This window comes from Hyperoodon ampullatus, assembly GCF_949752795.1.
Source record: "Hyperoodon ampullatus genome assembly, chromosome: 6".
NCBI classification, from domain to species: Eukaryota; Metazoa; Chordata; class Mammalia; order Artiodactyla; family Ziphiidae; genus Hyperoodon; species Hyperoodon ampullatus.
The window spans coordinates 35,873,133-35,896,432 of record NC_136919.1 but is presented as its reverse complement, the minus strand read 5'-3'; the positions used below and the strand labels follow the sequence as shown (position 1 = coordinate 35,896,432).

General features: G+C 37.3%; 1 protein-coding gene across 6 annotated transcripts in view; it reads right to left on the bottom strand.

The window, feature by feature from the left end:
• Positions 1 to 14,811: 14,811 nt before the first annotated feature.
• Positions 14,812 to 23,300, bottom strand: part of MUSK (muscle associated receptor tyrosine kinase) — a gene marked incomplete at both ends in the record, with an annotated part of 88,146 nt that continues 79,657 nt past the window's right edge. For 4 of the 6 annotated variants that reach the window (XM_079706243.1, XM_079706240.1, XM_079706244.1 and 1 more), the window contains 4 exons: positions 14,812 to 15,494; positions 16,686 to 16,834; positions 17,994 to 18,185; positions 18,696 to 18,897. In XM_079706243.1, coding sequence (XP_079562369.1) covers positions 14,812 to 15,494; positions 16,686 to 16,834; positions 17,994 to 18,185; positions 18,696 to 18,897 — 1,226 coding nt within the window. Of the gene's footprint in view, positions 15,495 to 16,685; positions 16,835 to 17,993; positions 18,186 to 18,695; positions 18,898 to 23,000; positions 23,025 to 23,300 lie in introns of all 6 variants that reach the window. The other 2 variants (XM_079706239.1, XM_079706241.1) reach the window with 1 other exon arrangement.

Here is a 23,300-nt window from a genome sequence, read left to right as displayed (position 1 = left end):
GGTTACTTGAACATTTGTTAGAATTCCATTTTGATTTACCAGTAGTGTTGTAAAGTATATCTGTTTGTATAGTTTTGTTAGCTGTTGCTCCAGATATTCCATTATGTGTTTGTATGTAACCCATCATAGTCGATTGGTGTTGACATTCTACCAGTTTAAACAAAGTGTGGAAACTTTGCTTCCTTTTCCATCCTTCTAGCCTCCCTGTTCATAATATACTTGCTTTAAATGCTTCCTCTACACACATTTAGAACCCAGCAGGGATGAAAGTCTCAGCTCCTGACTTCACTCAGACTTTTCTGAGGCCACGCCTGCAGGGTTTGAGCCCCTCATTATGGATGGGTGAGGGTGGAAGTCTAGGCCCCTGTTCAACCTTTGCTGGCCTGGATGGGAATGAACTCTGATTTTTCTGTGGTGTTTGGCTGGAATAGAGCAGTTATTGTTTGGAAGTTTTCTGTCTTAATAGGCTGTCCTTTTTCCTGGCTAAAGAGAACAGGCTTCAGTTAGAGCATTTAGGGGTGTATGTCCATTGGTGTTTCTGGGTTTCCAGCTTCTTCAGCTCCAAATCTGAGATATTTGAGGCCACAGGAAAACCTAGGGAACTCACCACTGTGTCATTCCTTCTTCTGAGCCAATCTGCCTACTTCTCTCCACCTTTCATAGTCTTATGTTTCAAAAGACTTATGTTTTCATAGTCTTATGTTTATTTCATATGTGATGTTCAAGGTTTTTAGTTGTATTTAGTGGGCGGGATAGGGAAAAGTACATCTCCTCCATCTTTCCGGAAGCAGAAGTCTGCTGTATAGGTTTTTATAACCTCTAGAGTCTGACTCACGTGAATACATTATTATTAAAAATCATTCAATAAAAATAACAAATAATGCAATGGAAACAGTTAAAAGCAGATTGGATCCTTAGATAAGAGAGATAATGAATTAGAAAATCAGATTGAGACATTTATCCTATCCCAGAGGAAAATGATATGAAATTAATATGAGAGTAAAGATAATGAATATAAAGAGCAGTTCTGAGTCATGCATTCTAATAAGGCTTCCAAAAAACTAGAACTAAACAGATGAAGGACAATCAGTACGAAAGAAACAGTAACATGTCCTTGACAATTCACAAAATGACCAAAAGCAAGTTGATAAAAATATGTGAAGAAAATCCACAATGTCTCCAGGAATTTTAAAAAAAAATCATATTAAAGCTAGGAGATAGGGCTTCCATGGTGGCGCAGTGGTTGAGAGTCCGCCTGCCGATGCAGGGGACGTGGGTTCGTGCCCCGGTCCAGGAGGATCCCACGTGCCGCGGAGCGGCTGAGCCCGTGAGCCATGGCCGCTGAGCCTGCGTGTCCGGAGCCTGTGCTCCGCAAGGGGAGAGGCCACAACAGTGAGAGACCCGCGTACCGCAAAAAAAAAAAAAAAAAAAAAAAAAAAAAGCTAGGAGATAAAAGGTTTCTCTTATGAAAATGGATAAATATTAAAATTTGATGACATTCTAAGGTAGCCAGTATAAGAAATGGTTACTTTCACATGTTGCTGTTGGTTGTATAAATTGTTGCAGGATTTCTGGAGGGTAATTTCACAACATACCTTAACATTCCTAGAAATGTGTATTGAGTTTGACCCAATTACTTCAGTTCTATTGTATTCTTAGGAAATAATAAAAAGATATGTGCAATGAGTTACCTATAGTTCATGGCAGCTATAGATTTAGCTATGGTTCATGGCAGCTACCTATATAATAGTAAAAATTAGACACAGTTATATTAACAAAACTCTTGGTAGTATTTGCTATGTATCAGACACTTTCCTAAGTATTGTCCACATATTAACCCATTTAATTCTTCCATTATCCTATGAACTAGGTCTTGTTATTCTTATTTTATAAATGAGGAAAATTGAGGCATAGAGGGATTAAGTCAATTGCTGGGATGTGAGTCAGTGCTTGAGTCCATGTCTTTCACTGCTTTATCTGCTGTCTGTCTAGATACAATTAGGCAACATGTATATAATGGTTTATTATACAGCCCTTAAAGTAATTGTTCATATTTAAAATATAAAAATATGTTCGAAGTTTATTGTTAATGGAAAACTGGCAGGCTACTAAATAATACAAGGCAATCTTAAGGGAAAAAAATCTAAGTGTAGATTTCTAAAGTGGAGAATCTAAGTGTAAAAGATTCGTGTTAAAGGATTAATGGTTTTTCCTTCAGAGCTGTGGTATCTTGAAGTCATCATTTTGATTGTGCTGTAGATATAATGATTTACCTAGTCATGATAAATTCTGGGCAAGTGCTAGACAAATTCACATGTACTGCAATAAGAAAAGAGGTCTTTGAGAGGAAAAATTGAATTTTCTTCAAATTTTTTTTAAAATTGGATGAGTAGAGGCATGCTTCCTTCCAAAATTATCTTGTGTTTGAAAATTAAAAACTGATTTCATCAAGCTTTGCAAAACTGATCTCATAATTGGAAACTGGATTTGTCAGCCATAGAAACTGAGATAAAGAAGTTTTCCCTAAAATTACACGCTTATTATTAAAACTTAAAAATTATGACTCCTCAGGCATTTCCTGGTCTTTTTTACCTTCTTAGACATTGAATTTACCTGTGGTTCTTTGCTCACTCAGTGTCACCCCTCTGTAGGCCTGTCTCTCTTCCTCAGTTACTTTATCCCTCATTGCCTGTCACTGCTGAAAATAGTTTGAGGGATAGGCTGAAATCAGTGGTTCTTTTTTCAGGTTATCATAAGCAAAGTGACCTGAGCAGAGTGATGTGGACAGTGATCCTAGGATCATTATTCTCTCCTGAGAAAGCTGACTTAAATGAATGAAGATAAAATAAATGAATACATGATACCTGATAGACTTCCCTAAGATCCTTAAATATAATACATCCCAATAATTTAAAAACCAAGATAGCAAAAGTGATGTTGACAGTAAATCATATGTTTAGTCCTTCCTTGAGTAAAGCATCAACTGAAATAAGAAAGAGCATCATGCAAACCACTATAGTGCTAACATGGCTAAAAAAGAAGTTCAGAAAGCAGTGTCATGTCAACACTTCTAATTTTATTCACAGCTCTAAATAGTTAAGAGCACACCCAGAAAATGACAGTGTGTATATCTCAGTCTGGTGTGTTTTGTGGTTAGCATCTCTCTGACATAACTTTAGATAGTACAGGTGGCTTCTCTTCTTAGGGGCACAATTCTAAATGTGACATTTACTTTCCAGAGGCTGTGGTTTGAAAGGAGAGGAATGACAGCTACTTGCATAATTACGGGTATGATGACGAAGCTTATAAGAATAAGTAACCCTTTTGGATCTCTTAGAAGTTTTCAATTAAGAGGGATCCAGTAAGGAAGACATGTAAAGGTTGAGAAGTCGTAATTATTTCTCCACTTTTATTTTGCTTTATACTCAGATGACATAATCTTTTAGAAGGCAAGGTGAACATCTAGTCACACATATATCTTTGTTTGTAAGAAATGCACTGGCAAAGACTTTAAAAACTTTTTTTAAACTTTTTATAATTTTTAATCTTATTATTAAATTATTTTTTATTGAAGTATAGTTGATTTACAATGTTGTGTTAGTTTCAGGTGTATAGTAACGTGAATCAGTTACACACACACACACACACACACACATATATATATACATATTCAGATTCTTTTCTCTTGTAGATTATTACAAAATATTGAGTATAGCTTCCTGTGCTATACAGTGGGTCCTTGTTTGCTATCTATTTTATATATAGTAGTGTGTATATGTTAATCCCAAACTCCTAATTTATCCCTCCCCATCTTTCCCCTTTGGTAACCATAAATTTGTTTTCTATGTGGATCTATTTCTGTTTTGTAAATAAGTTCATTTGTATCATTTTTTTTTTTAGATTCCACATATAAGCAACATCATGTATTTGTCTTTCTATGTCTGACTTACTTCACTAAATATGATAATCTCTAGGACCATCCATGTTGGTGCAAATGGCATTCACTCTTTTTTTATGGCTGAGTGGCAAAGACTTTTTTAAAAATCAGACCGTCACGCCTATGAGTCTTCCCTGCTGTTGTAATTTCCCACTACATCATGATGATGTGATGACTCACAGGACCAAAAGCCACTGAGTGAGTGGTGCTGTCGTTTCCATGGTGATCAGGGCCCAAGTAAAGGTCTATACGTGCATATATCTTGGTGTCTATGCTACTTAAGTAGATCTAAAACAAGTAAAAGAATGGTGACCTGAAATACATGTTCTGTGACGATTTGAATCCACAAGGACAGGGTAAATCCTCCCCACAATAAGGAAGATTTTGGTTAAAGTGGTGAAATGAGCACAGCATCAAGTTCTCCCCTCCCCACTTCTCCTAAAGTGGCACGTAGACCATGTTTAAAAGGAAACATGCGTATCAGTGTTGCAAAACAGGAATGGGTAACAGCTCCGGGCAAGAAACTGGTGAATTTCTGCCAGCTGTAATAGAAATGGGAGAGGGTATTGGAAGCTATTAAAATGGACACAATCTGCCCTCTTGAGAAAAAGTGCAGCACCCGGACACCAAGTGTCCTCTCATTTTGGAGAGGCTCTAAGACTCCTCCCTGACATGAGAGGCAATACCAAGCTGTGAAGCACTTTTCAGCTTTGACTGTAGATCAAGCATAGAAATAGAGCAGAGAGCCTGGCTCTGGGGGGGACAATTTGAAGCTCTCGTCTATAATAGGTCCTTAGAAATACGAGTATGAAACTGGGGAGAGAGGTTTGAGCTAAAGATAAAAATGTTGGCATCTAGCTGGTATTTACAGCCATGATTGAGATGACCGGATGCAATCACTAAGGGAGACCATACATAAAAGAGAGATGAAGCCCAAGGATTGAGCTGTGGCATGTTCCAATCTTAAGAGGCTAGGAGAAGGAGGGAGGAAAGAAAGAATCAACAAAGAAGATTGAGGAGGAGGGAGCAGATAATTCCTAAACTACCAACTATTCCAGAGAGGCTTCTCAGTCAAAATGGTAGGCTGGCTGAACCCCTTCCTTTCCTTTCCTCCCAAGATTTCATTGATGTGACAGTAAATGTATGTGAATAAGAATAAATCTATGTACATGTCGAAACCAATCTAAGTGCCATCATGTTGACAAATATTTGGAAAGCAGAAGGTATCTAATGTTCTTATGCATGAATAACACAGCAAACAGTAAACTACAGCCTGCAGCACACAGGAGCCAGCTCTCAAGGGAGGTGGGAAATGATCTCGCATGAATAAAGACTCCAGGCTCTGAGTCAGCAGATGCAGAGGGCAGGGATGGGCTCTGGGCTGTCAATCAGGGCGAGCAACGTGAGGCTTATATATAGAATAGGTGGACTGAGAGGCTTTCCCACCAGCTGGAGCCCCACGAAATGCTCTCTGAATAGACTGGAAGATTTGCCTGGGAAGGGTACTTGTTGTGTGTGTTGAATCTAGGTAGGGAGGAAGAGGAGAATAGGGGGAGAAGCTTAGACTCTCACTGGGGATGGAAGGGGCGAAGGAATAAAAGCTCTCTCCAGGAGTGAAATATGCCAAAGCGTTATGTCCTCAGAGTAGAGTCTTTTGATCACTTTGGCAACTGTGGGATTTCTAACTCAGCCTGCCTAAGTCCTCCCCACAAAGCACATATGCAGAGCCCACGGGGAGCCATCCCGTTAAAGAGAGGCCGTGTTGCATAAACATTCCAACAAAATTGCAGAGGAACTACAACTATATAGGTGGCAGGAACTACTCCTGCCACCTATATGAATCAAAACAACTCTTCATTTGCAATGATGTATGTTAAATCAACCATCACCAGACATTTCTGAAAAACAAAAGCATGAGGAGGAGGCAGAAGAAAGAGGAAGAAAAAAAAGAATGTTAAGAACAGAAGAGAACATAAAATTCTGTGATATTTTAAATGACACTTCATCCATAAAATAGAGGAAATAAAAAGAATTAATGGATATTGAAATAGATTATCAAGTTAAAATAATTAAATAATTGGTGTGGCAATGCATGAGTATTACATAATCACACTGTTGTAGGCATTGTTTTTTTTTTTCAAGCTTAGAATCAACCTAGAGTCAACACTCAAATCTTAATTTGTTGCAGAAAAAAATGCAAACATTATAGATCCTGACAGCATAGAAACAGCTGGACAGTATAGAAAAAGCTGTACAGCATAGAAACAGGTGATAGAACATAGGGGGAAACAGAAAAAGTGATAGAAGGAAGTGTGTGAGCTTCAGTTGTATCTAACATAGTCCAGAATCAATGGATAGCCTTTGTTTAAGTGTATTTTTTAAATGTTTATTTTATTGAAGTATAGTTGATTTACAATATTGTGTTAATTCCTACTGTACGGCAAAGTGATTCAGTTTTACATATATATATATACATTCTCATATTCGTGTGGTTTATCATAGGATATTGAATATAGTTCCCTGTGCTATACAGTAGGACCTTGTTTTTTACCCATTCTCTGTATATTAGTTTGCATCTGCTAACCCCAAACTCCTAGTCCATCCCTCCCCCACCTCCCTCCTCCTTGGCAACAACAGGTCTGTTCTCTATGTCTATGAGTCTGGTTCCGTTTTGTAGATATGTTCATTTGTGTCATATTTTAGATTCAACATATAGGTGATATCATATGGTATTTGTCTTTCTCTGGCTGACTTACTGCACTTAGTATGATAATCTCTAAGTCCATCCATGTTGCTACAAATGGCATTATTTCATTCTTTTTTATGGCTGAATAGTATTCCATTATATATATATATATATATATATATATATATATATATATATATACACACACATATATACCACATCTTCTTTATCCACCCATCTGTCGATGGACATTTAGGTTTTTTCCATGTCTTGCTATTGTAAATAGTGCTGCAATGAACATTGGGGTGCATGTATCTTTCTGAATTATAGTTTTCTCAGGATATACGACCAGGAGTGGGATTGCTAGATTATATGGCAACTCTATTTTTAGTTTTTTAAAGGAACCTCCGTACTGTTTTCCATAGTGGCTGTACCAATTTACATTTCCACCAACAGTGTAGGAGGGTTCCCTTTTCTCCACACCCTCTCTAACATTTGTTCATTGTAGACTTTTTAATGATTGCCGTTCTGACCAGTGTGAGGTGGTACCTCATTGTAGTTTTGATTTGCATTTCTCTAATAATTATTGATGTTGAACATCTTTTCATGTGCCTGTTGGCCATCTGTATGTCTTCTTTGGAAAAATGTCTATTTAGGTCTTCTGCCCATTTTTCGATTGGGTTGTTTGTTCTTTTTGTTATGGAGTTGTATGAGCTGTTTGTATATTTTGGAAATTAAGCCCTTGTCAGTCGCATTTTCTCCCCATCTGTAGGTTGTCTTTTTGTTTTGTTTATGGTTTCCTTTGCTGTACAAAAGCTTGTAAGTTCGATTAGGTCCCATTTGTTTATTTTTGCTTTCATGTCTGTTGCCTTGGGAGACTGATGTTTAACTGTATTTTTAATACACTGATGTTTAAGTGTATTTTTTAAAATTATATGGATAAATAACATGATTGATAATAAGAAGTTAACTAAAATAACTTAAAATCGAGAGGGGTTTGAGTAAAAGTGCTCTAACCTGCATCTTTTGTGAAGGGAGATATTACACACCTTTTTTAATTGATCAATTCAGAAAGAGATTAAGTATATTTGTTAGAATTGCATTGGTCATTGCCAGCAGAACTGAAACTAGAAATGGGTAAAGTGGTTTGTACTTAGGCTGGAACTAGAGATGATTTGGAAGAGGGGACTTTTTATTTTTTATTTGTACACTTCTTATGAGTGTTTAAAAGATCATGTCTATGTATTGTTTTTATTAATAAGTAACAGTTATTTTTTAAAAACTAACCAAGATCCAAAGGAAGAAACTCCTAAGTTTTGGAAACTATCATAATACTGATACCAAACTCTAACAGAGACGAAAATGATAAACTTTTAATTTCATGAATTTATAAATATTGATGCAAATAAATGTTAATAAAACAGATTTGGTAGTAAATTAAAAGACTGATATGACCCCCAAAGAGCATTTATTCTCAGAACATAACAACATTTCAACATTAGGAAATCAATTCTTACATTTCTACATGTTGACAGATTAAGGAAAAAGCCATAATCATCTCAGTAGACTCAAAATTCAACATTCTTTCCTGATTAATAAAATCTGATAGTAAAAGACAAATAGAAGTATACATTTTTAGCATTACAAAAGTGGTTGAGGGCCTCCCTGGTGGCGCAGTGGTTGAGAGTCCGCCTGCCGATGCAGGGGATACGGGTTCGTGCCCCGGTCTGGGAGGATCCCATATGCCGCGGAGCGGCTGGGCCCGTGGGCCATGGCTGCTGAGCCTGTGCGTCCGGGGCCTGTGCTCCGCAGCGGGAGAGGCCACAACAGTGAGAGGCCCGCGTACCACAACAACAAAAAAAAAAAAAAAAAAAAAAAAGTGGTTGAAACATGTATGACAAACTTTAACTCAATATATAAAGCATTTTTATAAAGCAATAAGAAAGAGATATACCCAATAGAAAAATAACAATAGGAGGCAAATCACAGAGTAAATCAACTGTCCTCAAAACATTGAAAAATTGTTCAGCCTTATCTTATTTAAAGAAATGTAAGCATAAGCTACAAAATAAAAACTTAAACTGTTATGTTGGCAATTATTAAAATGCTCATGCTCAGTATTGGTGAGGTTGAAAGAAAAAGGCTCTCATCTAGCTGGAAGATTATATATTGACAAAATAATTCAGGAAGTAATTTGTCAATGTATTAAAAGCATTAAAAGTATATATACCCTTTGATCTAGAAATTCTATCGATATTTCTAGGAATTATACATTAAGAAATCACTCGAGACAGATGCTCACAAAATTTAGCAACAGGATTATCAAAATACTGTATTTTATAACAAAAAAATAGAAATAAACCAAATGTCCACCAGTGGAATAATAGTTAAGTAAATTGTAAGTTCATATAATAGAATATTATTCAATCATCGGGCTTCCCTGGTGGCGCAGTGGTTGAGAGTCTGCCTGCTGATGCAGGGGATACGGGTTCGTGCCCCGGTCTGGGAAGATCCCACATGCCATGGAGCGGCTAGGCCCGTGAGCCATGGCCGCTGAGCCTGTGCATCCAGAGCCATGCTCCGCGATGGGAGAGGCCACAACAGTGAGAGGCCCACATACCGCAAAAAAAAAAAAAAAAAAAAAAAAAATGTATATATACCCTTTGATCTAGAAATTCTATCGATATTTCTAGGAATTATACATTAAGAAATCACTCGATATAGATGCTCACAAAATTTAGCAACAGGATTATCAAAATACTGTATTTTATAACAAAAAAAGAGAAATAAACCAAATGTCCAACAGTGGAATAATAGTTAAGTAAATGGTAAGTTCATATAATAGAATATTATTCAATCATCAAAACTGATGTTGCACATGAATACTTGTTGATATTGAAGATGTTTGATACACTCAGTGATTAAAAACAAAGCTTTAAACAATAAAACAGTATGATCTTGTTTTCATTTTAAAGGGTTATCTATCTGTTTTTCTCTATAGCTCTATCTCTCATCTACCTATTTACCTACCTACCTACATGAAAAAGACTGGAACAATATTTATCATGAGTTAATGTTAGTTACCACTGGTTGGTGTTTTTTCATTTTCTTTATTATTTGTATATTGTTGCTTATTATTTTTTCTCTTCAAAAAAATAAACTAATATTGCTTTTGCAATGATAAAGCAAATGCTATTTTAAAATAAAAGTATATATGTATTTTCTCTTTAGTGCAACATGACAAAAGTTTACTATTTATTAAATAAAATGACTTACAAATCAATTAGAAAATGAACTGTGCAATAGAAAAATGAGTTATAGATTATTCCCCAAACAAGAACTATAAATGACCCGGGAACAAGAAAAATTCAACCTCACTAGTAATTTAAAAATAAAATCAAAATGAGATCATCTTTTTCTATAACCAAGTAGAAAAAAGCCTTGTAAAAAATAGAGAATTAATTCTCTATGTATGACAGCAAAAGTTTAGGGCTATGAGATCCGTTGTACAGCACAGAGATGGGAACAGTGTTCCTAGAGAATATGACAAACAAAAGCCTTAATTTTGTTCATGCCATTTGGCTTGGATGTTCCCTTTTTCAGAATTTCCATAGGAGATACTTATGGGCTTGTGCAAATGAGGATGACCAATAATATTGTTTGTAATAGTGAAAACTGGAAAAAACTCAAATGTTTCACTTAAAAAACTCAAATATTTTAAAAATAAGAAATTAATTAAATTATGGTATATCCATAAAATGGAATATTATTCAGAAATTGAACTTTTAGAAAAATAGTTAATGATATAGAACAGGTTTATAATATCCTGCAAAGTGGAAGGAGTGCTCCTTTTCTGCTCTATCACGATACCAGGGAATGTGTTCTTTTGGTGCCCTGGAACTCTTGTCTTGTTTGATATTCAACCATTTAACATCACTTGTGGGTGCTTCACTGGTGCCTGTCCTGACACTTGGTAACAATGACCCTGTGAGTCTCTCTCCTGATCTTTTTGAATTTATACAATGATTTTACAATGGGAAAAAAAAAAATCTGTATTTAAAAAGGAAAACAATACTGGTAAATACTGGGCCTATGTCCCTGAGGCACAGAACCTTGGGATGACCACTAAGGAAATAGGACAGTGATCTTGACAAAACTTGAAAATGCATTTAGAGCTAACAAAAAAAAATACACATGCCATCAATTGGATTTTTTGATTAAATTAACAATGCTAAAATATACTTTTTTGCTATTCAATGAAAAGACTGGGATAGGAAATCAGGAGTATAAGGGGTATGGTGTATGCTTTGAAGCTACATGCAAATTATAACTCACCTCCACAGAGTCATTGTGTTTCAGTTGTTCCCTCTGTAATCATCGGAAGCACCTCAGCATGATGATTGAGAGTTCACCGTCTTTTGGTCACAACCTAGGCTCTGCTGCTCTGTGTGCTTAAGGCCAGTTACACAATCTCTCTGTGCCTGTTTCCTCACCTAAAAAATGGGCATAATGATAGTACTGACATCACAGGGATATTGTATGTTTTAAGTTAATATATTTACTTCAATTTAAAAATATACAACTCTCTCACTTGTGTGCATTATAGAGAAGTTCGATGTAATTCTTATACTCGTAGGTTGTCTCATTCCCTCCTGGCCCCCTTCAGGCTACTTTCAAAATTTTATGTTTGTCTTCAGTATTCTTCAGTTTAATATGATATGCCTAGGTACAGAAATTTTGGTGTTTGTTCCGCATGAACTTCCTGCATTTGTGGTTTTGTAAACATCAAATTTTGAAATATTCTTTGCAAATATTACTTCAAATATTTCTTTTGTTCTAGTCTTATTCTTTTCCTTCTGGCATTCCAATTGTGCATGTTATACCTTTTGAAATTGTCCCACAGTTGTTGGATATTCAGGGCTCTTTTTTTTTCTTGTTACATTTCAGTTGTGGGCATTTCCACTGACGTATCTTCAAGCTCCCTGATTCTTTTCTCAGCTATGTCCATTCTACTGATGAGTCCATGAAAAATATCTTTCATTTTCGTTACAGTATTTTTATTTCTAGCATTTCTTTTTTTTAGACTTTCAATATCTCTGCTTATATTATCCATCTGTTCTTACATGTTTACTTTTTCTTTTCATCAGAGCCTTTAACCTTCAGAAGTGTTTCTCCTGTATATAGCTTTCTCCCCACTGCCACTTACTTGCTTCCCTAGCTATATCATCCCCAATCTATGTCCTTGAAGTCCTCACCCCTTTTAACTGAAATGTTTCTCCTCAGGTGAGACATAAAAGCTGGAAGAATCTGGACTAAGCAGTAATTTTCTTCCACTAGCTGAGACAAGACTGTCAAATTCCCATGGAATGTAGGACTTTGTTACATGATACCTGGTCAAGTTCTTGGAGGTAAACCTCACAAAAGTTATGGGGTTTCCTTAAATCTGTACCCTTCAGGATTTTTTCACTCTTACACTAGTCCACAGCCAGCAGACTCTGCCAATTTATCAAAATGCCAATTAAATATTCCTACCAGCTTAAAAAAAATATATATATATATATAGGCCTTAGAGTAAGAATTCAGTAAATGCTAGCTCATGGTATTACTCTTATTACTATTGTTACTATAATGGATTTCTAGTTGTTATTTTAGCCTTCAGTTCCTTTAAATATTTAGTAAAATTGGATGGTCTATACAACAGTTCCTTTCTTGCTCACGTACTCATTTACTGACTGTAGTTACCTATGTCTCTCTGACTTTTTTGCTTTGAAATCTTAAATAGCAGAGCCTAAAAGACACACAGAGAATCTATGAGGCTGTGGAAGGCATGCAGAAGAGACAGGAAAGTAAGGGCAGTTATCCAGCAATGGCGAGGGAAACAGCACAGCTCAAAGCAGCAGACAGTAGAACAGGGCAATGGAAACCGTTCTGAGGGGCAACACGTTCCCAGCAGCACTAACCCCATGGCAGGTCCTCCAAGTAACTCTAACTGTCCTGACCCTGCTTTTCTATGGAGTAGTTTTTCTGATTAGCCTGACTTCCATGTCTTTCTTTTATAATAAAACTCTGTCAGCTGAGGAAAACTGAAGATGTCTTTGACGTTTGCAGAGCATATATGACACACACATGTGTCATGCCATGGATAACTATGGGAAACTTCCAGACTTGATGGTGGCCCTCTCCAAGTTTTCTGCTTTGCTGGCCACTTGGCTGCTTGACTCATGCTGCAACCTTATTCCTCATCTAGCCCTTTGGATGACTGTCTTAACTTTGGACTTACCATCATGACTTTAACCTAAGGCACCTCTCAAGGTCTCAGTGCTAACTTCTGGCTTCCTTATTTGTAAATCAGAATTGTTAGTAAGCACGTATTGTTGTAGCCCATGGAGTCTTCTCTGCCTTGTAATGGTAGAAAGATGAGACAACAGGCAGTGATAGAGTGTGAGTAATGGGCAGCCAGACTGAAGGGGAGGTAGTGTGTCCAGGAGAATTTTAGAAAGTAAACTGATAGAGTTTTCATGGGTGAAGGAGAGGGACAAGTCTGTGTTTTTGTCTTGGTTGCCTGGAATGACTATGAACAAGAAAATGGCAGGTTTTCCAGCAAAGATGAAAAAGTTTTTGCATGCAGGTGCATTTGGAGATTTTAGGTAGAGCCTTCCAGAAGCAGTTGAAAATCTACTTTCAAGAATTCAGACCATTTCTCTCTTGCCCTAACTACCAGTTAGGTTGAATGAAAGTAAGCTGATATAGGGTAGACTGCTATTTTCTCTTCCCTGTTTATTTGCTTTTTAGGAGAATTTGGGTTCATACTATATCAGGAGAGACTCATATCATCCATGTTGGCCTCAGATAAAGCTATATTGTGTGGGCACCACTGAGAAATCTTGTGCACCAAGAATCTGACTTCCAGAGGGTTTTTTTTCTTTGTAAGAATCATAAGATGTAACAAGATAGGTGAATAGTCATGCAGAAAGTTGATAAGCAGCCCTACATTAATTCTACTGCCTATCAAATTGGTTTCTAGAAGGAAAAAAATGTCAGAATGCACAAACATCAGGTTTGAAATAACTCAGAGCCACAAGAGCATCTTGTAAAATCCCATATTATAAGCTATGCTTTATAAAGAGATTTAATAGACTGTAGCAATAAAATTAATGGATGACAACTTTAAAATGTGTGGCTTCAAAAGCAAGTGCAGAAGAAAATGGTAATACTTTGCAAAAGGTATATACATAATAGTCTACAATGTTATTTAGAAAGTTATTATTTCTGCCAGGGTGTTTGTTGTATGGAGGAAATAAAAAGAAAAAATAGCTAAATAACCAAAAAAGAACCGAGTTCTGAAAAAAGGAAGAAATAAAGATGAGCAAAGAAAAAGTACCAAAAAAACTTTCAAAGAAAAAGGTAAATTAATTAGCCACAGAAGAGTTTTTTCGGAAAAGAAAATGTAGGAATAAAATAAGCAGATTAAATTCATGACAAGTGCACACAAAGGAAAAACTTCTAAAGAAGAAACCCAAAGACAGAAAAAGGGAACTTATTTCTTATCACAATAAGAATATAGCCTTGCTGATTTATCATTTTATTCCTTGGAAACCTTCTATCAATAAAGTAAGCCACAACTCTGTAGAATACAAACAAATATAAAAGTGTGCGTTAAACTAAAGAAATATTGAATAAAAAACCAACACCCGTCTTTGGGTGAGGAGATGATAAATGGTTTTCCCTTCTTTGTAGTTTTCTGTGCTTGAGCTAAACTTCTTACAGGAAGATGCACTACTTTCCTAATGGGCGGGAATGAACTCTATTAAAAATGGAGCTCTCAGCTGCATTTTGTATCAAAATTTAATACAGCAGAGTCTTACTCTGCTGCCAGCTAATTCAGGAACTGAACAGGATGACATTCTTTCCTGTACAGTATATAATACAAACTTTCCCCATGAGGAAGAGTAGTTATCTCCAATTATCTGACATTTTTCCTCCCCTGCCTTTCCCATCATCCACTTTCCACCCACCCCAGGAGTTCCGCCCTTTTTTTTTTTTTTTTTTTCTGAGAAACAAACAGCATGGTACCCATGCCTGCTACTATTATTTCCTATCTGGGTCTCCTTGGGCCTCTGGTGGTGGACTCCGCAGGCTCCTAGAGTCCGAGAGGAGACTGGAGAGTTCTACCTGCCCATCTTCGACCTCAGACACCCACACTCCCCTCCGCCCGCTCGCACATGCGTTCCAGGATTCGGTGGATGCTGGTGAAACTGGGCCTGTCTGCTGGCAGCTCGCTCCAACAGAGACGCATCAGATTGTACAGTTCCAGGGGGCAGTTCTCTGGGCAGGAGAGGATGTTGCCGTCCCGCACGTAGCAGATGACCTCCTCGTGGGCCATCCCGTAGTAGGGCTGCAGGCCGTAGGAGAAGATCTCCCACAGGAGCACCCCGTAGGCCCACACATCAGACTCCGTGGTATAGCGGTTATAGAAGATGGACTCTGGGGGCATCCAGCGGATGGGGATAGCGTCGTTTTCGTTGGCTTTGTAGTAGTCAGCTGAGTAGATGTTTCTAGAGAGGCCAAAGTCGGCGATTTTCACCACCATGTTCTCACCCACAAGGCAGTTCCTGGTGGCCAAATCCCGGTGGACAAACTTGCGTTCGGAGAGGTAGGCCATGCCGGCGGCCACCTGCCTGGCGATGCACAGCTGTTCGGCACAGGAAAGGGGCGGCGGGCCGGGGCTGGAGGCCTGCGCCCCGCGGGGCAGGTCGCTGGGACTGAGGCTGCGTCCGGGGTGAGGGGACATGCTGCGGAGGAACTCATTGAGGTCCCCGTAGGCCATGTATTCAAAGAGCAGGCACATCGGCTTCCCCACTGCACACACGCCTAGAACCAAAACAAGGCCTCCTGTTAGAGGTTGCGTTTCTGAAGTGACACGTGGGAAAAAATTGTCCGAAAACAAATGACCAGATCAGAAAATGTGGTGGCTTGGTTTTTCATAGTCGAATTCTGACCCCCTTTCTTTGTGTGAACATCTCCTATTTATCTTTTAAGATTCAACTGATTTATCACTCCTCATGGGGTGCTTCAGCTCCTGACCCTTCCAGGATCAGATTTTCCTTCCTTCACTCTTTATCCTTAATCCTGCATCCTATCTACCTGCCTGTTATAATCATCCATTTAGCTGAGGTTTCTTCCCAACATTTTAGCCCTTTCAACTAGAGATTATATCTTAAGTCTTCTTTAAATTCCACACACCTACCGTGTGTCTGGCGAGCAAGTACTCCGTAAATATTGGGTGAATGAATTTATGAGTGGATGTTTGCTTTGAGTATGTAATGCAATTGCTCTGTGTTTCTGCTTCCTTTCTGAAGAAGGATGATAAGGAAGCTGTTGTATGAAATTTGGAAAGGAGCACAGAAACAATCCAAGATCTTAGATGAAGTATTCAGGTGACTGCAGTAAAACATTTAGGTAAATGTACAATGTTCATTCCAGAAAGAAACAAAATGTTAACATAAAGAGTCTTAGATTTAGTGCCAGGAAGACATTTGTGAATTTTAAAATCTTGCTGTATTTGAGAGGGAAATGGACAACTTGAAATATTAGATCAGATGGTCACAATTTCATATCAGCATAAAAATAGATCATTAACTATTTTTTTTTCAGGCAAAAGTTAGAAGTCTGTTCAAAAAGGAAAAGAAATGAGAATACGATTACCTTGGCTTGTTTATTTTGATGTTAGTTTTTAATTCCAGGGACTTTAGCAATCTGTATATTTATATGTACTATATAAATTAAATTAAAAATTAAAAAATTAAATACAAAATTGGTAAAAGAATTAATGAAATGACAAAATATTTCTCTGAGAAGTTTTTTAAAACTTCAGTTTTTTGAATTTAGGTGATTTAATGAAATAGTCTACTCCCTAATACAGAATATATTCTATGGGGAGGAACAGAGACATCTCTCTGATCAAGGAATGAAAGAAAAAACCTAAGTGAAGTATGAAGGAGAAAAAACTTGGCAAGCCTCTGTTTTCTGATGCAATACATTACTTCACTTATATTTTCATACCTAAGAGTTTCACAATGTTAGGATTATCAAATTCTGCCATGAGGGCTGCCTCCCTCTGAAAGTCTGCTTGCATATCTGCTGAGGCTTCTTCTTTGAGCATCTTCACTGCCACCATTGTGAAAGGTTCATAGGGAAGTAAGCCTGGAGCCCTGAGAGATACATTTATTTAGCAAGAAATCAAAGATCAGGAAGATTACACAGAGTCACATGATAACTACCCATGTATACACATCCCCACACTCATGCAGCCTTTCCCAGAGCCACAGAACCAAAGTAAGATGCCAATGGCAGGTCACACTTAAAGCTCCTTGACTCCAATGAATAAAAATCACTGGGGTATTTACAACATAGATTGTTTGAAAAATGCATTATTTATTAATAACAGAAAACCAAAAGTGCCCAAATCCAGTGGGATTATCATTACCATCCTAACCCCTTAATCTCTGGCCAGAATATAAATTCCTGGAAGGCAGGGACCATGACTTATTCATCTTTATATCCCCAAAGAGCCTAAAAGTGTTCCTCGCATATTTTTTGATTCCCAATAAGTATTTGTGTGAGATTTTCATTAATCATGTAACCTCCATACCAGGGCCACTATGAGTAGAAGTAAGGTTGTATCCCGCCCAAGAGCAACAGGCCAAAGTAACAATTGGTGATTAAAACCAAGTCCACACTCTGTGGCCCAGCTGTGTGTCTGTGGAGCTACATCCATGCAGAGAGGATATTTTATTCCAACTCACACAAAGACATTAACTGGGCTAGCATTGGCCCTAATACATACTTGTTTTTTTGAGCTCATTGTTGGCTGACATTTTTGTGTAATTTTTTTTTCCTTTTTCTATCTTGCCATTCTGTGAACATCTACTTAATATCCATACATGTCAGGCTTTGAGTTCTTAAACTGAAACACTATTTCAAAGTAAACATTAAGTGGAGACTATAGCAATTGAAAATGGAAGAGATTTTAGAAGTATTTACTAAAAGCAATGTGAGAAATGATTATTTAAAGTGTACAACGAAATTCTCTTCTGAAAAGAAAATATGATTAAACTTTGCTAATTGCTTATCAGCGGAACACTTTATAAAGACTCTCTCCATATACACAGCCCTATTTTCCAGCAGAGGGGGAAAAGTATCAAGATTCAAAGTACAGTACTCAATAAAAATAAGGTGAATGATGTGAAGAATGAACTAATTTGATAATAACTATTATACATATTATATAGAATCAAGTTAATGTCTGGTAACTTTTCAGACACAACGTATTTCAGTTGGTAGTTTTTTTTTTAACGTGGGCAACTTTACCTTGCTTGAAAGACCCTTCCAAATGCTCCCTCTCCAATATCTCTCACATATTCAATGTTATTCCTGGGATACTCCAGGCTGAGCAATTTGGGATTCAAAAGAAGTGGCATCCTCTGGTACATGGGGTTGGGATGAAGTCTGTCTAGCAAGAGCTCAGAAGGAAGAGTAGTGAGGGTTACAGCCGCTGATTCTCTGCAGGTAAGACAGGTAAGATCAATAGTGAGCTGAGGACCAGGTGAGAGGTTTGTACTCAGACTTAGGTTCTAAAGAGACATGGTGTTTAGGAGGAAACAAATTATGCTAAGTTCACCAAAGATCCTTCCATTTTAGAGCAGCGAAGAATTTGGTTTGGAGCCTAAAGGTACATTCTTTTTTTCAGGAATCGTGTCACTATCCAATCTAGTAGTGGCAGTGGGGCTGAGGGGGCTGAGAGCGAGCAGGAATGGCCATATTCTTCCAAACTGTGGTTTAGATTCCATCTGCTGTGAAAAACTAACCTTAGGACATGTGATCCTATGCAACATGTCATTGACATTTTTAAAGATCATGGTGGGGCTGCTTACTGTTAAAGCAAGGCAATGGCTGTCATAAAGGAAGTGGCAGTGTTATATATACCCCTCCTCCCATCTCCAGCTTTAATACCAAATACATAAAGGTTTTTAAAATGTTACTACACGTGATTCACTTAAACTAGAATCTCACCTTTTCTTATTTTTCCATTGTTTTCGTCTTCGGCAGCAATAAAGAGTGGTTATGGTAAGAAGCACGAATATGGCAAAGCTGGACATGATGGAGATTATTACAGTCATGGAGTGTGTAGGTGAGACAGAGAAGGAGGACAGGGAAGAGGAAGGCACGTTTGGAATGTCCACACTCGGCTTTGAGGACGTCATTGGTGGGAATGCTGTAAGTCAACAACAGATTTTCACTCATTCTTAAACTTTTAAGCAGCAACTTTCGTATTCAGGCAATCAGGAAACTAAATTTAAGATTATGTTTTAATGTATCAGGTTCTCCCTGGTTATATATCTATAAAGCTCAATTGTGAGGATCCAGTGAAGTCTAGTTGTAAGTAAATCCAGCTTACAGAATCATAGAATTTTAAAGATGAGACTCAGGGAAAGGAAATACTTTTTCCAAGACAAATGCAAATCCTGGGCTAGTGTCTTTACACTCATCATAGTTTTTATGACCTGACAACAATCATGAACATTGTTAAGTTATTAAATAAAATATTTTTATGAAATTGAAGTCAGGATTGTCTAAAGCTGAGGTTTTATACATATGTATTGTTGATTTACAAACAGAATTAAATGGAAGAACATGGAAAATGGAAATAGTAGGACAGAAATGAGAAAGTTAGTTCATCTAACAATTGAACTCCTGTCAAATTCCTATTAAAAAGGTCAATGCAATATACAAATAAGTTAAAATCTGTATTACCACTGGAAACCAAAAGATGTCATACTAATGTCCCTCTGTAGGGTGCAACGTCCATTGTATATCTATTTTTTTTTTTTTTTTTTTTTTTTTTTTTTTTTTTTGTGGTACGCGGGCCTCTCACTGCTGTGGCCTCTCCCGCTGCGGAGCACAGGCTCCGGACGCACAGGCTCAGCAGCCATGGCTCACGGGCCCAGCCGCTCCGCGGCATATGGGATCCTCCCAGACCGGGGCACGAACCCGTATCCCCTGCATCGGCAGGCGGACTCTCAACCACTGCGCCACCAGGGAGGCCCTGTATATCTATTAAAACAACATTATGAATTATATTTTAAATCCTTTTAGTTGACTGAGTAAAGACAAAAACATGGATACAGAATATTTTAATACATAATCAACAAGCATGTCTTAATAGTGAAGAATGAACTTTGTACCCTAAAAAGACAGAATAAACCTTATTTTCAAATATTTGTGGGATACTGACAGACACGGTCTTTTTTGTCAGGTCACAAAGATGAATCTCAGTAAATTTCAAAAGAAGAAATTATGCAGATCTATTCTTTGATCAAAATGCAATTAATAATAGATTAAATAAAATCAATAAGACATTAAAAAAAGAAACACTTTAATAACCTTTCAATCAAAGAGTAGAAAGTAGCCATAGTTACAGATGACAAAATAACTTCCTAGCAGTGTTGATGAGATTTGGCCAAAGATGTGTTCAGTGATAAACTCATAGCATTATCTTCTTCCATTAGATAAAAAGAATGAAGTGAATGAACTAGATGTTTAATTCAAGATTTTGGAAAAGAAACAAAATAGACAGAAAACAGAGGGAAACAGGTGATATAGTAACAGCCACGTACAAGCAGAAATTAATAAGTTAGAATACACATAACACAAATGATAGAATTTAAAAATAGGTCAATAGTTTTTCTGATAAATATTTACAAAGTAGTCTAATCAGGGACATTTTAATTTTAAAATGAAAAGAAAGGCACAAATATACAAAATTAGGAATGATAAAGTCATTTTAACAATAGACTCAAAGGTCAATAAAAATGAAATAATATGTAACTATGGAGTTACATTTTTAAAATCTTAAGGAAAATGGTAGGAGCCCATTAATTACCAAATTTGAAGAATTAGAATGTCTGAAACTAGCCATAACCAAGAAATTTAAGTCATTATAGAATTATGGTTACATTCTTTCAGTATTGGAAGAGATACAATTTTCACAGTTTTATAATATATTCCAGTAAGAGAAAAATCTTTCAGATTGTTCTAGCAAGTTATTATAATACTAATATCACAACCTGACAGTGTTAGCACAAAAGAAAAGTGCAGATTATAGAGCATAGATTTAAAAGATCCTAAATGAAATATCAGAAATTGACTGCAGTATAGTAAAAGATTTCATAGAAGGAACTATATTATTATAACACATCACAGAGTCAAAGGAAAACTTTCATTGCAGGGATGCCTGAAGCCATTTGAAATAGGACATGTAAAAGCAGAGATTATAAGGGATGCCTACATATGACTTCTTAGTCTAGGCATGGAAGCAGTGATTATGCCCTGAGCACCAGTGGCTAAGCAAGTGGTTTTGAAGCCTGTGGAGACCAAGTTTGGTTACCCCTGTGACTCAAGCAGGCACCTGGAACTAGGAGAATATTAGCACAGCAGTAAAACATTCGTGCAGGACCCATGACAGCATTTCTCATCAAGCATCACAGCAGTGGTGGATGTAACAGACTTCCCAGGCTCTGCTGTGATGGTTTGAAAGCTGCTCTGAGTTTCTGTGGACTGAGTCACTCGAAGATTTAAAAAATCAATCCAAGGGCTTCCCTGGTGGCGCAGTGGTTGAGAGTCTGCCTGCCGATGCAGGGGACACGGGTTCGTGCCCCGGTCTGGGAGGATCCCACATGCCGCGGAGCGGCTGGGCCTGTGAGCCATGGCCGCTGAGCCTGCGCGTCCGGAGCCTGTGCTCCGCAACGGGAGAGGCCACAACAGCGAGAGGCCCGCATACCGCAAAAAAAAAAAAAAAAAAAAAAAAAAAAAAATCAATCCAAGATGAGTGGGGAGGGGGGCTTAAATTGGAGAGCTAAACTTAATGCTAATATGAAAGTAGGAGCAATCATTAAAAGACAGGGAGAAGGGAAGCAAGAGGGAAATATCCAAAAGATAAACTAATGATTCAAAAAAATCTTCCATCACCCTTCAAAGTGAACTGGTAATATCCTTTAGAGTTTACTCAGAATTCAAGAGACTCTCCAAGAAATATGTGAGGGCTTTACACACTCCCACAGAATATGAGACAGTCTACCTAATAAGGATGACTTCTCTGTTCAACGATCAACCTACCTGAAGAGCTAAAGCCAATTTCTTTGATAATTGTATTTAACTTAGAGAACATATTTTTAGACATTCCTCACCATATGGTCAGATGAAATGATCAGTTTATGACATCTGGAGTTCATCTTCTTACATATAGCAAAGATTTCATAAAATGATTTAGCTAATCTGTGCTGCTCGCAATTTCTTATAATCAGTGTAGAAGGCAGAAATCTGGATGCTTTTGTGTGTCTTATTTCTGTCTAATCTAGGATGGAAGGTCAGCACCTTTCATACAGTAAACCCTCAATGAATGCTTGAATGGATGAATGAGTAAACAATCAAAGGATAACAAACATCACAGTCATCAATTAAAAGTCCAATCAAAGTTAACTTTGGTTGCTTCTGTGACAAAGAATTGAAACATTTCTTTTTCATTCTTTCAAGTTGGGAATGACAATTTGACAGGCTTCCAGAATAATAGATTTTTAGGGTTTTCCAAAGCTGTTCTTGTTTCCTAGCTCTGAGTGATTCAGTTGTGACCAGCAGCATTCTTTCTTTCAATATTTTAAGTCTTAGTCCTTTAAGTAAGCTGGTAAAATCAAGTCCTGGCATTTAGCCAAGTGCAGAAACAATTAGGCCTGGAATATCTAGCCCAAGAAATGAATATGATTTGAGCCTTGAACATGAAAATCAGAGGAAGTTAGTCGACATGAAAAAAATTTCTAATTTCATTCTGAAGATTTCTGCATTCTGGTAGGCTTAATGTACCACCTGATACACATTAGTTTCTAGGACACCCCTTTTCAAGCAACCTTCTTGAATTCTTTCCTAGAGATTTTGAGAGGACCCTTTTAAAACCATTTGATTTGACCCTGTAAACTTTATACTATTGGATGATACAAAAATCATGAATGCAAAATCAAAAGGTGATATTTTAAATTGGCTTATTTTATAGCCATAGAAGGGATAAAGCAACTTAGTAACCTTGACGTAGGAGATGGGATTTGCATCATTCACTAAATATGGTGCTCTCCATGGCCTAATTAGAGGCTATAAACTGGGCTCTCTGATGATCTTCCTTCATATTCTACCCTGGGTGAGTATAGTGAAAAGACTTTGAGAGGGACCGCACATCCCATTCTGGACATCATGAAATATGGGTGTAAATACGCATGCATGAATCCAGTTACATACACATAACGTTTCAAGGGCACAAACAAAATTACTTACTTGTTAGGTTTTCTTTTTTATAATCTGAAGGGGAAAGGATAAAAATTTGTTTTAAGTGAACATCCAGATAGCTCCTGTGTTCTGTGAGAGAGTGCTAAGAAATGCAAGTTCTCTTTCAGCTTTTTAATATACAATGGGAAAACATTCTTCGCATTCGAATGTGAAAGGATTGCATCTTTGAAATTAAAACAGCTGTTAGGGCTCACCACATAGTTCCTTACAGATGAAGTTCATTAAAGCAACATGCAGCCATTCAGCTTTGTTTTGTGAGATCAGCATTTGCAAACATATGGCTTATTT